General features: G+C 51.8%; 1 protein-coding gene across 1 annotated transcript; it reads left to right on the top strand.

The window, feature by feature from the left end:
• Positions 1-5,824: 5,824 nt before the first annotated feature.
• On the top strand, positions 5,825-6,461 carry LOC103811988 (heparan sulfate glucosamine 3-O-sulfotransferase 4; the record flags this gene model as incomplete). The annotated part of the gene is made up of 1 exon (XM_009084994.1): positions 5,825-6,461. A coding segment is annotated over one exon (637 nt), but the record flags the coding sequence as incomplete, so codon positions are not given.
• Between the last annotated feature and the right edge of the window lie 6,810 nt (positions 6,462-13,271).

The following is a 13,271-nucleotide window of genomic DNA, read 5'->3' as shown; positions in this document are numbered from 1 at the left end:
AGCTGTGCACCATGGAATGAAGGTCCTGGGGCTGGCACCTGGGACACATCCAAGCCGCTGCTGTGCCCTGAGCTGTCCCATCAGCCCAGGAACAGGAGCTGTGGGTGGCCTGGGCAGCCAGCTGCCCACTGGGGTGCCCACAACCCCCGGGTGGGCTCAGCACTCTGCCCCATGTGCACACTTGCTGCCTGTTGGGTACCTTTGCTATCGACACCATTTCCAATTTGGCATCTTGGTTGCCATGGCAACTCGATGCTGCCATTCTCTGATCAGATCAGCTCGCAGTTAGTCAACACGCGTTAGCACCTGCGTTGGTATGGCAACCTGGGCCCGTGCTCCATCCCGGCCAGCACTGTGGACAGATAGATGGATCCAGGCAGCCCGGGCAGCAACGGGGGCATGGCTGGCCCAGTTGAGGAGCACTGAGACCCTCCCAAGCCCTGGCATTTCTTATTGTCTGGCTGCAGTGGTAAACAGGGCTGTCCCACCTCTGGCTGCAGCGTCCTAGGCCCCACATCCCACATGACCTGGGGGGCACTGGGGAGAAGCTCTGCAGGGATGCGGCTGGCATGGAGCAAGGAAGTGTCCTTGCAGCCTCAAACTACCCCTTATGAGAGTGTTCTGCACGGACACCAAATGGCTTTGGTAATTCTGGAAGAGGAAAAGCTCCTTGTCTTGAAGAGGGAAACCAATGATACAGGCAGCCACTAATTTGGGGTTATAAATCCTGCAAGAGCAGATCTGAAGTCACAGAGAAGGGTGGTTCATCCCCTTCTCCCAGCCACCAGATTCCTAACCATTAAACTCTTCCAGTGAATCTCTTGTGGGTGATTTGTGTTCCTTTGGCCCCAGTCTGAACTGGCACCTGCTTTTCTGAAAGCGCTTTACGATTTGTGTTTAATGTTTTTTAACAGACATGTGCAAGCCATTTGAATTAGAGCAGTGTGAATCTATTAGGCGGCGACAGATGCAAGTTTTGTGTCGCTTATTAGAAGGGATTGGCTTCTGAGGTTTAGTGATGTGCAAAGGATTGGACTTTGGAGAGATTAAAATTATTTTCAGCGTTAAGCACAATATTTCTGAGCTAATGCACTCACTCTTGAATATAGATTCACAGACCGAAAAGATTATAAAACATTAAACCTATGTAAATTCAGCTGTAAATTTATGTTTGAACAAATTCAACAAGAGATTTGACTCGGGGGCTTACAGCAAATGGGTTCTGCTTTTAATGTGTACTGCGGGCTCAGTTGCAATGCTGCTCTCCCCTTGAAAGTCCCACGCCTGCTGAATTACTGGCAGGTCACAGCTGACAGCTCAAGCAATTATACTAGAATGTGTTAATAATAAAAAGGAAAAGGACTTCATGTTTGTCTTTTCAGAAGACAAAAGCAGATGTTTGCTCCACCCCGAGGAGCAGCAGAAAGGAGCTCTGGGGGCAGGTGACACTCGCAGCACCTGGCCATATCCTCTTTCCATGGCAGTCGTGCAAATCCATGTCCTCCTCTGTGGTTCCCCAAGCCCTGGGAGTTGCTGTGAACTTTTTTCTCTTGTTGAGAGCATGAAAATACAGTTAACAAAGACTCCTTTTGAGTGGGATTGCAGGAAACCTGCAACATCGTGAACAAGCTGCCTACACAGAGATAAATGACAGCTGTGACTGAAGGAATAAACAAGATAATCTGGATTTAAATAAACCACAAGAGGATTTTGGCAACATGCAAATTCACAAATTTATAAAATGTATCCTTTGGAAATAAAGAGCTTGTCTGAAACCAGCAGTTAAGAACAATTACTAGAGCACATTTTCCCAATGAGTGCTTAGAGGTGGCCTCTGCCCTAAGCTGGGGCGCACGGGGCCCAGGTGTCCTGCCTGCCCCCCACAGCAGCTGTGGCCCTTCCATGCACAGAGCTGAAACCTGAAGGAGTGATGGGAGCAAGTGCTCCTGTGGCTCAGGGGTGCCAGGGGTGTGCAGAGCAGCCTGGCCCCCATCAGCATCCAGGCACAGCACTGGGGAATTGAACAGGAAAGGAGAGAAACATCAAAAGCCCAAGAAAGCACCTAATGATACATATTGGATCATCTGCTTGGAGGACCAGGTAATTCCTGGGTCCAAGCCCAGAGTAGGAGTTTCATTTCAACATTGCACAGTGCAGTGATACTATACCAACAAGCACAGGGGGATGATGCCCATCCCATAAGGGAGCAGAGTTCTTGTTCATGCTGGTGGTAGTGAAGCTCCTGCCAGTGACTCGTTGTCATTACTCCCCTTTTTCAGGTGGGCAGCAATGGAAGCAGGAGAGGAGCAGGTGGGGAGAGATCAGTGCAGAGCCATGAGTAGACATGTCCCATTCTAGCACTTCATCTCCTGAGCTGCCCTGTGGAGGTGTGTCAGGTGTGGTCACAGCATGGCTCTGCCTCTTCACCAACCAGTGTGGCCTTAGAGGGGACAGAAATGCTGCAGGGAAAGCCAGAGTGTGTCCCAAAGAGTACATGTCCCCTCCAGGAGCAAAGCCCCGACCCCACTCTGTAAACTGCTCTGCAGCAGCCACCGCAGGGGAGTGATGCTCTGCCCCTGCACACCGAGCTGGTTAGCATTCCACTGGCACACACGCAATTAGGGCAGAGCACATGGCAGCAGCTCTGTGAAGGTTAACTGCTCTGAGAAGCATCCCTGCCGTGCCAGAGGCTTGGCTGCTCCAGCTTTAACACCCCTGTTATTCCCAGCAGCAGGAGCTGGTGGTGCCGTGTGCTGTTCTGTGTTTGGCAGCTGCAGGCTGTGTGCAGGGTGCCTGGCTCCAGGGCTGCAGGCTCGAGCCTCCCTCACCTGCACACTGTAGCTCAGTGCCTGCCCTGGCAGAACAGCCCCTGGGAAAGGACTCTGAAACGTGGCAGAGTTTGGGGAAAAGCCTTTCTGTGTATATGTCCCAGACCCACACTCGTTCCAGGCTGTGCAGGGCCAGGGTGTCTCAAGGATACACAGCAGCTCCCAGCTTTATCCTTAAAACTGTACAGCAAAAGCAGAATCTGCTTCTCCTCCTCTTTTCCTTGATCACTGCTTCCCTGCTGTCTCTCCTCAGCACCAGCCCATCCATCCATTTGTCTTTATTTTGCACAGAGTTAAACAGGGTCCTTTAATGTGGCAACACTTCCAGATTATTAGCTCTGCAATTTCTTTGCTCCTGTTTATTGTGATAACATCATCTGAAGGGGCTGTTGTAATTAATAGTTTGTTCGTGCCTCTTTTATAGACCCCTGGTGTGTTTGTTTTATATTTGAGCATCAGCCAGCACAACTTGCTTCCAGTGCACCGTCGGAAGTGTCCCCGCCACAGAGAAGAGGCTGAGAGTTTCAGGGCTTTTTACAACAGCTTATTGAAACCATAATTTAAAGTAAAAACTAAGTACATAAAATATTCAAGGCAAGACAATTGTTCTGCCATGACCCTGGAGCAGAGGGGACCAAAATCCTGGTTTCCCAAACTGTCTGTGAAGGGGTATTGCCAGGGCACTGCTCAGTGCAGCTCCAGGAGCATGGCAGGACATCCTGGCAGCCAGTGGTGCCTGTGCCCACCAGCCCCTGCCCCTGGCCAGGGTGCCAAGCTGAGCATGGTGCTGTTCAGCCCCGGGGAGGGGGAGCCCCACTCTGGCCTTCAGCTATGCTCTCCCATCCGTCAGCTGCTTTTGGAGATTAGCAGGAAGCACCTCTGCTCCTGTCCTCCTCGGGGCAAGTGCTGCTGTGCCTGTGCTCAGCCTCCCAGCCTCATTTTCTGTTCTCTTTCCTCACAGCACTCCCTCACACCAGCTTGTGCTTGGCCAAGGACACCCTGCAGTACAGCAGTGGGCACCCCAGGGCTCATTTCTGATCCTACCGTGGGACTCGCTGTGACGTGTGTAGCCATAAAAGCTGTTTCCTTCCCACAGGGCTGTTAAATCTGGGTGCTGGATGCCCCCAGGGAAGATGGTCTGTAATTCTGCAGCATCTGCAGTCCCCAGGTGCTCACATCCCTCTTTATTTGTTCAGGCTTTTCTTAAAGGAAAAAATACCTCGAGATGCATCATTCCAACTCATCTTTGTTCCCTGCATGTCACTGCTATTCAAGTGACTGATGCAAGGCAGGGACAAAGCACCAGAGTGCACTGGGCAGAAGACAGGACTGCAGAGTCCTTGCCATGCTGGGAAGGCAGCTCCAGCAGGGCCTGATGCCAGAGGGACAGGCTCCCTGGAGAGCCTGCCAACCAGCACAGTGGCCCTGAGACAGCAAGCTGCAGCCCTGCATCCCTGCTGACCCCACTGCTGGGTCTCAGAGGCTGTTCAACAGAAAGGTGCTGCAGCAGGAGAGAGACAGCACAGGGACTGCCAGACTCTTCTCCTGAAATGCTGAGGGCACCAGCAGCACTGTGGCAGCACCAAACCCACCCTCGTTCTTGCCTTGGCAGAACACTCCTCACCTTCCCCAGCAGCACCTCAGCAGAACGAGCCCAGAGGGACAGATGGCACCAGCAGTGAATGCACAAATTACGATGGGGAGGGTTACAGCCTGCTGATGCCTTTAGCAGTCACAAATACGAGGTGACACTGACAAGCACATCTAGCCAGGCCATGCCTGACAGCTGCTTCTGCTCCAGGCTTCAGCCTTGTGGTTCCTGAAATGGCTGTTCCTGGGGCCCTGCGGTTTGACGTCAGCATCACCGCGGTTGCTGCTGCCCAAGGTGCTGTCACAGAGCCATTTCCAGCCTATTCACATTGTTTCCTCACCATATGTTTGTACTAAAAATAGTTGCAATACAAAGGGATAATCCTACAAGACCCTGGACATTGCCATCCTCCATGAATGCCACAGGAGACCTGTCCACTGCCGCAAGCACTTCTGGAGCAGTGACCCTGCTCCTCCTCCTTGGCACCACAGCAGGACTGGGGCTGCCCACGGCCTGGGCCACAGTGTGGATGGGCACAGGCAGCAGGCAGGTGCCTGGCTGCTGGCAGAGCCTCCAGCCCCCCCAGCACCCTGTGGCACGGAAGGTGTGAATGAGGAAGCTGTGATGCTCTTGCAGGAGACATCACTTAATACCCTCTGGCTCTCTATGATAATCCTTAACTGGTGGCACTGGGACAAGCATTTACCTCTTCATTTTCTTAGATATAACTGCTATCTCGCTGCAGTTTCATTTCACAACATGGTAATATGCTATCCAGGAAAATCTTACTACATGCTAATTTATCCAGTAGGCAAATTCCTTTTGGCTAATAAAAGTGCTTGCACGGGAAGCTCAAAACCCAGCAGCAATTAATTATTGACAGAGCATGTGTATTAGAGATAAAAGAAGTCATTCTTTCTCACACACAAGATAGTAAATAAATTTAATTATTGTACTAGAAGCAAGGGATCTTATTCTGTATTAAGTTTTATTAGCTGAGACATTTAAAAGCATGTCATCATAACAAAAAGGTCCTGTGTAATCCGAACTGCGCCGCTTCGTACACGGCTCTGGAGTGAATAGGCTTAATTGAGCAAATGGGAGCAGATGGCTCCTGAACAGGCAGGTATTGTGCAGGTTTAGCGTCAATTAGCTTTGGTCTACATATGCCTATGGCAAATTGCCTGTATAATGTGTCACCAAGGCTGACTTAACATTTCGGGTGCCCACCATGGCCACGGGCCAAGAAGAAACAAAGCCAAAAGTGCTTGGGTCTGGGGAACTCACAGGAGTGGCAGCGTCCCCTGCCACGAGTGTCCCTCCAACACCTGCACAGGGCAGGAGGGACAGCGAGTGCCCGCAGCTGCCTGGGCCTTTGCTAACCACCTCCTCTGCTTCTGCGCAGGAACGTGATGCCCAAGACCCTGGATGGCCAGATCACCATGGAGAAGACCCCCAGCTACTTCGTGACCAATGAGGCCCCCAGGCGCATCCACTCCATGGCCAAGGACACGAAGCTGATAGTGGTGGTGCGGAACCCGGTGACCCGTGCCATCTCGGACTACACACAGACGCTCTCCAAGAAGCCGGAGATCCCCACCTTCGAGGTGCTGGCCTTCAAGAACCGGACTCTGGGGCTGATTGATGCTTCCTGGAGCGCGATCCGCATTGGGATTTATGCCCTGCACTTGGAGAACTGGCTCCAGTACTTTCCCCTCTCCCAGATCCTGTTTGTCAGTGGTGAAAGGCTCATCACTGACCCAGCTGGGGAAATGGCCAAGGTCCAGGACTTCTTAGGCCTCAAGAGGATTGTGACAGAGAAGCATTTTTATTTTAATAAAACCAAGGGGTTTCCCTGTCTAAAGAAGCCAGAGGACAGCAGTGCTCCCCGGTGCTTGGGCAAGTCCAAGGGTCGAACTCACCCCAGAATAGACCCAGATGTCATCCACAGACTGCGAAAATTTTACAAACCCTTCAATGTCATGTTTTACCAAATGACAGGCCAAGATTTCCAGTGGGAGCAGGAAGAAAGTGATAAGTAGAACCATGAAATCAGGAAAAAAACTTCTCTTTTTTTTGGAGATGTGAATCATCATTTGAGACCCAAAACTCACTTGAGGTCAGAGGCTCAGCCACGTGCACACCAGGCTCTTGCGCTATCTGGGCTGCAGCTGAAGCCACCCTGTGTGTCCTGTTCTGAAACTCTGGTGGTCTCTCACCTTGGGCTGTATTCAGACTCTCCCCACCGTGACACTAGGGCTCAGGGGCTGGCGGGAGGAGGAGGAGGCAGAGGGAGCAGGGCTCCTTGGGGTGGTGGGATGCTTCATGTCGCCATTTCGCTGCTGGTGTTCCCCTTGCAGCCAGGCAGGCAGGACAAAACCTCCTGCCAAGGTGAGCTGAGCAGGAGGGCAGCTCCCAAAACGTATCACTGGGACAAACCCATAGATTTGATTTCTCCTGCCCTGGCTTTTAGTTTTGCCCAAACAGCAGCATCAGGTCTGGTAAATTCCATGTGCACACACATGCACACTGGTCTTTGTGTGTGGAAGGAATAAAGCCAGTTATGCTGCAAAGGAACTATGTACAGGAACTTCATTTGCACCAGATGTTTCAATTACTTGTTGCACTAAAACTAGAATTTACCAAGTGCCACAAACACCCAGGTCCGACTCTCATCTGACTGAAGGTGCACCTCCGGTGTTGGAAGAGAGTTGTTCCTGCTTTGCTGGGATGCTCGGTGGGATCAGAACCAGGGTCCCCCAGGCCCCCACTCCCCTGGAAGCTGCAAGAATGTTCCCAGGCTTGCCAGGGTGTCGCTGGGCTCCCACCGCCCAGCCAGGCCGCAGAGGCACAGTGAGGAACACACGTCTGCGCAGCGCGTCCCGGCCAGGCCGTGCTGTGCCTGCGCCAGGGCTGGGAGCCAGGTGTTCCCGTGGGAGCCGAGAGTGTGGGGTGGAGGTATGGGGACAGCCCCAGCACAGGGTCTGACTGTCAGGGTCCCTGGCGCTGCCCTTCATTTGCACCTTGAGAATGCAATCCCTGCTGCGCGCTGTGGACAGCTGGGGCTGCAGCACAGGAAAGCAGCCTTCATCCTACTTCAGAATTACAGAAGAGAATTCGTTCCCAGGGTGAGCACTGCTCAGCGCACAAACCTGTGCTTTCCGCTGCAAATGGCCAACACAACCACATTTGAAAATCCTGGTAGAAAGTGTAGAATAAACTTGTATCCCAACTGGATCCTCCAGCGTGATGAAAGCCGCGTGTTTGGCCCAGCGGAGAGCTGGAGCAGTGCTTTGACACAGCAGTACAGTTCCACCTCCATTGCTGAGGGAAACCAGCAGAGAGGGAACAAAGGGAAAACACAGAGCTGCTGAAATGGTCCCTCACATGGTGATTTCTGAGGGCACTCAGATACTGCTGGCTGCTCTCTGTGCTCTGATGAGGGCTAAGGATGCCTCCTGGGTGGGGTGTAGCAACGTGTGAGCCCTGGCCCTGGCAGAGATGCAGAGTGGGATCACTGCGGGGGAACCAGGACTCAGTTCTGATTAAGGTGGAAGAATTCCCTACAGCTCCACCTAACCAGATGAAATCACTGCTGCATTGGGTGACAAGCTGAACCTGCTCAGGGCTCCAGGCCTGTTGCGTGGTTCGTTATGCCGTGAAGTGGTGCTGGTGCCTTGGATTGGATGAGAAGAGCTGAAGCCATTTGGACAATTTACCGTGTGGGCCATGCTGGAGGGGCACCCTGAGGTCCCTGCTGACGTCATGTCAGTTCCATCAGCCTGCTCAGATTTAGAAACAGCTTCTGACATGGCACAGATTTCACAGACCCATAAACTCCCAAATTATTACAGGAAAATTGGAAGTATGTAACGGAAATAATTTTATGGTGTTGCACACATTATTAAAATGTCAGAACAGGTCCTAAAGGAAACCCTTTGTTGCATAATTGGGATTTGGTGCAAGATGCTCAATGGAGGATGAGGGGCTGCAGGTGCAGTGTGCCCCTCACCAGAGGGATATCCAGGAGTCTCTGCCTGTCCTGTGTGGTGTCTGGTGGTGCTGAGCAGAGCTGGCCAGTGGAGGTGGTGGGGCTGCCTGCAAGAGGGGCTCAGTCCTGAGGGATGATCGGCTGGGTTGGTGCTGTACCTGCTGTGCCCCTCCCACCTGCCCCCACACTCCTTTCTGCCATATATTCAGAGGTTTATTTTTTATACCAGATGTCATCTCCAGCTTGGTAGGAGCCGATGGGTGCCCGGTGGGAGGGGAAACCCCACTCCTCAGCCCTGAGCAGCTGCCCCGTGGACACTGACCACCTCAACATAGTGGGATGGGACCCCCTGATCCTCTCCCCAAAAGCAGCTCTGGTGCTGCCAGCCCCTCTGCAGTGCTGGGAGGGAGCAGGGGCACACCAGGCACCTTAGGGTGTGCTGGGAGCATGGGGGCTTAGCCTGAAATGCACCTCGTGGCTGTCAGGGCTGGACAGGGGAATTATTTTCTCTCTGGCTGGAGAGTGGCCTGCCAAATGAGAGTCAGGTTAATAACACTTTTTTTTTTAAATTATTCAAATGTCAGCATTAGAATACACAGGAAATTGAGTTTTGTATTTGATTTCAATTAGCAAAGCATAAATTATATTTAATTTTATACACAGGCTGGGTGATTCATTGTTCTGGAAAAGCTGGTACTTTCCGGTTCAGAGACTGGAAATGGAGAGTTGGTCTGTTCTGAACCCAATCTGCAGCACTGTCACCTCCTCCCAAACACGTCTCTGTCCATCGGTGTCTGTACCTGAACAACGTCACCATCCCGAACTGACCCCTGGAACCCACAGCACTACACAATAAATCATTGTAGCAGCTGCATTTCTTGGCTCCATTTCTCTTCACCCTCCCCAGTAGTAGCCACAATGAGGCAGTGCTGGCCATGACCCACCACCCCCCAGCCCAGTTGGCTGTCCCTACCTGCCCCGTGGGTCACAGCCCCACAGCTGCCAAAGGGGCCAGGGGAAGATGCATGCTAAAGCCAGGACCAGGACCAGGACTACCTGGGGCACCACGTGGCCTGCAGGTCCTGGCCATAGAGGAGTTTCCAATCGCTGGGCAGCATCCCCAGAGATGCCTGGCAAGGGATCAGGTCAAGCACCCATGGAGAGCACACACAGGGCTCAGCCACCACCCCCAGACCCAGGGCTGGCTCAGCTGGGGACAGTCCCTGCAGAGGGGTACAGCAGGTTTCTCCCTGTGGTGAGGGACAACAGGTTTCTCCCTGTGGTGGGGGACAGCTTTCCTCACTGACCTCACAACTTGGAGTACAGCTTCCAAGGTCACAAAGGACAAATCCCCAAGCAATGCTCATGGTTTCACTTGCTGCTGATTGAGGGTAAATCAGAGGATAATAAAGGAGAGGGCTGGCTGCCAGGCAAAGAAATTAGGAGGAAATTTTTTTTATCTTATTTTGTGTGCACAATTTCCTGCTCGTTTGAAAAAGGTTATTTCACAGCACAGCCCTATTGTGTCATCTGATAAAAACCACAGAAAAACTTTTATCAACAAAATTAGGAAGTAGTGAACTATAAAATTGCTAATTATTTTCTAGTAAATTTACTTTTAAATAACTTTAGACACCAATTACAGGCACCATTAAGCACCATTAACACTGGGTATATTTACCAAACAAGGATGGAATACTTATTCAAATCAAGATCATTTTGGTGTAGATTTTGCTGTTTGGAAAGCAGCCCCCTCTCACCAGATGTTTAAAAAGCCATCAGATCACTTACACCTCAGGCTCCTAATCTTTGAGTTGTAGTGTGTTATAATTCAACCCTTGAAGGAACCATCTGTGACCAGAAACTAGAGTCCAGAGGAGATGCCCTGGCAACACTTGTACATCTCTCCTGCAAGCCCCGAGAAAGCACATCCCATATCAGCTGATCCAGGTGTCTCTTGTGATGCCTCTGTCCCTGCTCCAAGAAGGGTTCACCCCCCGTCACAGGCCAGCGAGTGCAGCTCCTGCAGCAGCCACTGCCCTGTCTCTCCAGCTCTGTAGCCAGCCACCTCCCACTGCCTCCCGGGATCTGTCCCCCGAAGGCTCACATGGCTCTGCAAACCGTTCAGCTGCTCTCCATGCCCCCGGGAGCGTGGCCAGTGTGGTGCCCCTGGTGCCGGTGCTGGGACGCTGTGTGCCTTGTAATTGGAGGTTGCCAAGCGGCTGTCAGGGAGCTGGCTGCAAAGCTGCTACCTGCTCCCACTTTCCTGCTGTCATCTTTGACATCCTCATTATTTATTAACTGCCCTGTACCCAACAGGCTGCCACCGATGCGGAGATGCTCTGATTATGCAGGTTCGATATTCCGCCTGCCTCCAAGGTCACGTCCTCCAGGATGTCTTGCAAACCAGATTGAAGAGGTACCGGCAAAGATGCAACATGTTCTGTATCTGCTGATGCCAGGTTTCAAACAGAGCCCTTTAATAAGGATCACTTGCTACATAGCATCACAGAATCATGGAATTGTTTAGGTTGGAAAAAGCCTCTAAGACTATTGAGTCCAACCATTCCCCAGCACTGCCAGGGCCACCACTAACCATGTCCCCAAGTGCCACATCTACGCGGCTTTTAAATCCCTCCAGGGATGGCAACTCCATCACTGTGCTGGACAGCCTGTGCCAGGGCTGGAAAACCCTTTCTGTGGGGAAATATTTTTCTAATATCCAGTCTAAACTGGGCCTGATCCCCTGGTTGTCTTGTACGTGCTGTGTGATGGCACTCAAGATAATCTGCTCCATCAGCATCCCTGGCACAAGGGTCAGACTGACAGACCTGTAAGTCCCTGTAGGAATCCTGTGCCCTTCAGGATTGCCTCCCAAGGGACTGTGTCAGCCAGGCTGCTCAATAGGTCAATCTGCCCTCTGGCCATCCAAAAGGCAGTTCTGCTGACCCCTCGTTACTCCTCTGAGAAGCCAAACGCTATCAGTTTGGGTTTGCTGTGCCCTAGACAGCCTCTGGCCAGATAAGGGTGTCAGACCCTGCTGCTCCTGTTCCTGTGCGCAGCACGGAGCATTCTGCACCTGTGTCAGCAAACACAGGACTCAGAGCATCAGGGAGGGCTCCACTGTCAGCTTTCACACCCTGGGCCCTGGGTTTGACACCTGAGCCCAGGAGAACAGCAGTGTGGGGATTATTTACCTGGGCAGGTTGCAACCCTGCAGTGACTTGTTGAGTTGTGTGAACCCTGCCCTTGGCTGCTGCATCCCTGGCACGGTACCCTGTGCCCTGCAGCGTGATGGCTTTGGTGTCCTGTGCTAACAGCCCACAGTGTCCCAGACATGCCAGGCAGAAACACCCAAACAAACCAAGTCTCTCACCTCCTAGCTTTCCTGGGGCCATGTGCTTAGGTCTTTGGTTTTGATGACCTCAGACACTCTCCCTCCATGAGTCACTCACTGAAAAAACCATCTGATTAGAAAATACTAGATGTCTTTCTAAGAAGCTCTTCTGACTTCAGGTAAAAGACTGGAAATCAGAAGAAATAATTTGAGGGTCACAACACTATTACTTTACACCACCAACAGGGATAGTTTGAAATTTTTAGTTGTAATGCAAGATCTAATGCCAGGTATCAGCACCTGCCCATGTGCACCTGTGCAACGATAGAGGCTGCTAGATTTACCTGTGGATTGACAGGAATTTCTGCTCACCCCCACTGCCCCAGTGCACACACAGGGCCTGGAGTGAGGGTCACCATGTGCACAGTCTCCGAGGAAACAGGAGTTGAGGGAACCAGGATTGTTACCACACCACATTTGTGACTGAAGTCATTATGTGCTGAGAGATGTACGCATAGCTGAAGGACAGAATTAATATAGTAAGTAATCCTCTCCCTTTAGCAATATCTTTCTGCATGAAATAATGGTTTAATGTCTAACTTTTCCTGGCACACGCATTTCCTCATAACAAACACTTATATGAGATGCAGCTATTTATGTTTCAAGGCAAGAAGCGTGGAGAGTAATGGACTCTACTATGACTATCTGCCCGTGAAGAAATTTCACTGTATCATGGGAAACGAGGAAAAACATTCTATTTGGAGACAATTTCTTTCTGTTTAAGCCATTCTTATCTTTCTGCTTTGTTCTCTATTGGAAGGAGTAGCTGGCTCTGAGGCACCTTCCTGCTTGTGAGGCATCTGTGCTCTCAGGCCCAGCAGGGCACCCTCACCCTCCTGAGAACCTCTCACAGCAGGTGAATGGCCCCATCTGGGCTGGAGCATACCTGATGCCAGCAAAGCAGTGGTGGTTGGCACATGGTGTCAGCTCCAGGAGTGTGAGTCAGCTGAGGGGCAGGGCACTGGTGCCAGCAGCTGCAGTGTCCAACCCTGACTGCTCCGAGCCCAGTGAGGAGCTCCCAGCTCCTCTGCTCCCTCTTCCTCCCACAAGGCTAAATCCAGAGCAGCGTGGGACAGAGATCTGCCCCATATGGAGACCTTCCTCCAGGTTGTTGCTCTCTGTACTTGCCAAGGCAGATCCCACAGACATCCACCCCATGCAGGAGCAACGAGGTTTTCCCTGGCAGTGACACCACTTAGCGCACTGGTCCAGATGATGCAGGAGATATCTGTGTAATGAACGCAAACAGCACATCTGGCAATTTTCCACCCAGCTGACAGAGATAAACAGTTAAAAATATACCCCATTAATAGTGTAAGCATCCTTCAAAGCCTGTCTGGAGAGGCTGTGGGGCCAGTGTGTGGCAAGGACTGGTGCTGCAGCTGGGCATCGGAGCAGCAGGTACAGCAGAGCCCCCAGGTACGGCAGAGTTGCCAGGCCTGCAGCTCCTCACTAGCAGAGATG

The sequence above is a fragment of the Acanthisitta chloris genome, unplaced genomic scaffold (assembly GCF_000695815.1).
Source record: "Acanthisitta chloris isolate BGI_N310 unplaced genomic scaffold, ASM69581v1 scaffold24261, whole genome shotgun sequence".
In the NCBI taxonomy this organism is placed as follows: Eukaryota; Metazoa; Chordata; class Aves; order Passeriformes; family Acanthisittidae; genus Acanthisitta; species Acanthisitta chloris.
The sequence above is the reverse complement of the archived record's forward strand: the minus strand, read 5'-3'. Positions and strand labels throughout refer to the sequence as shown.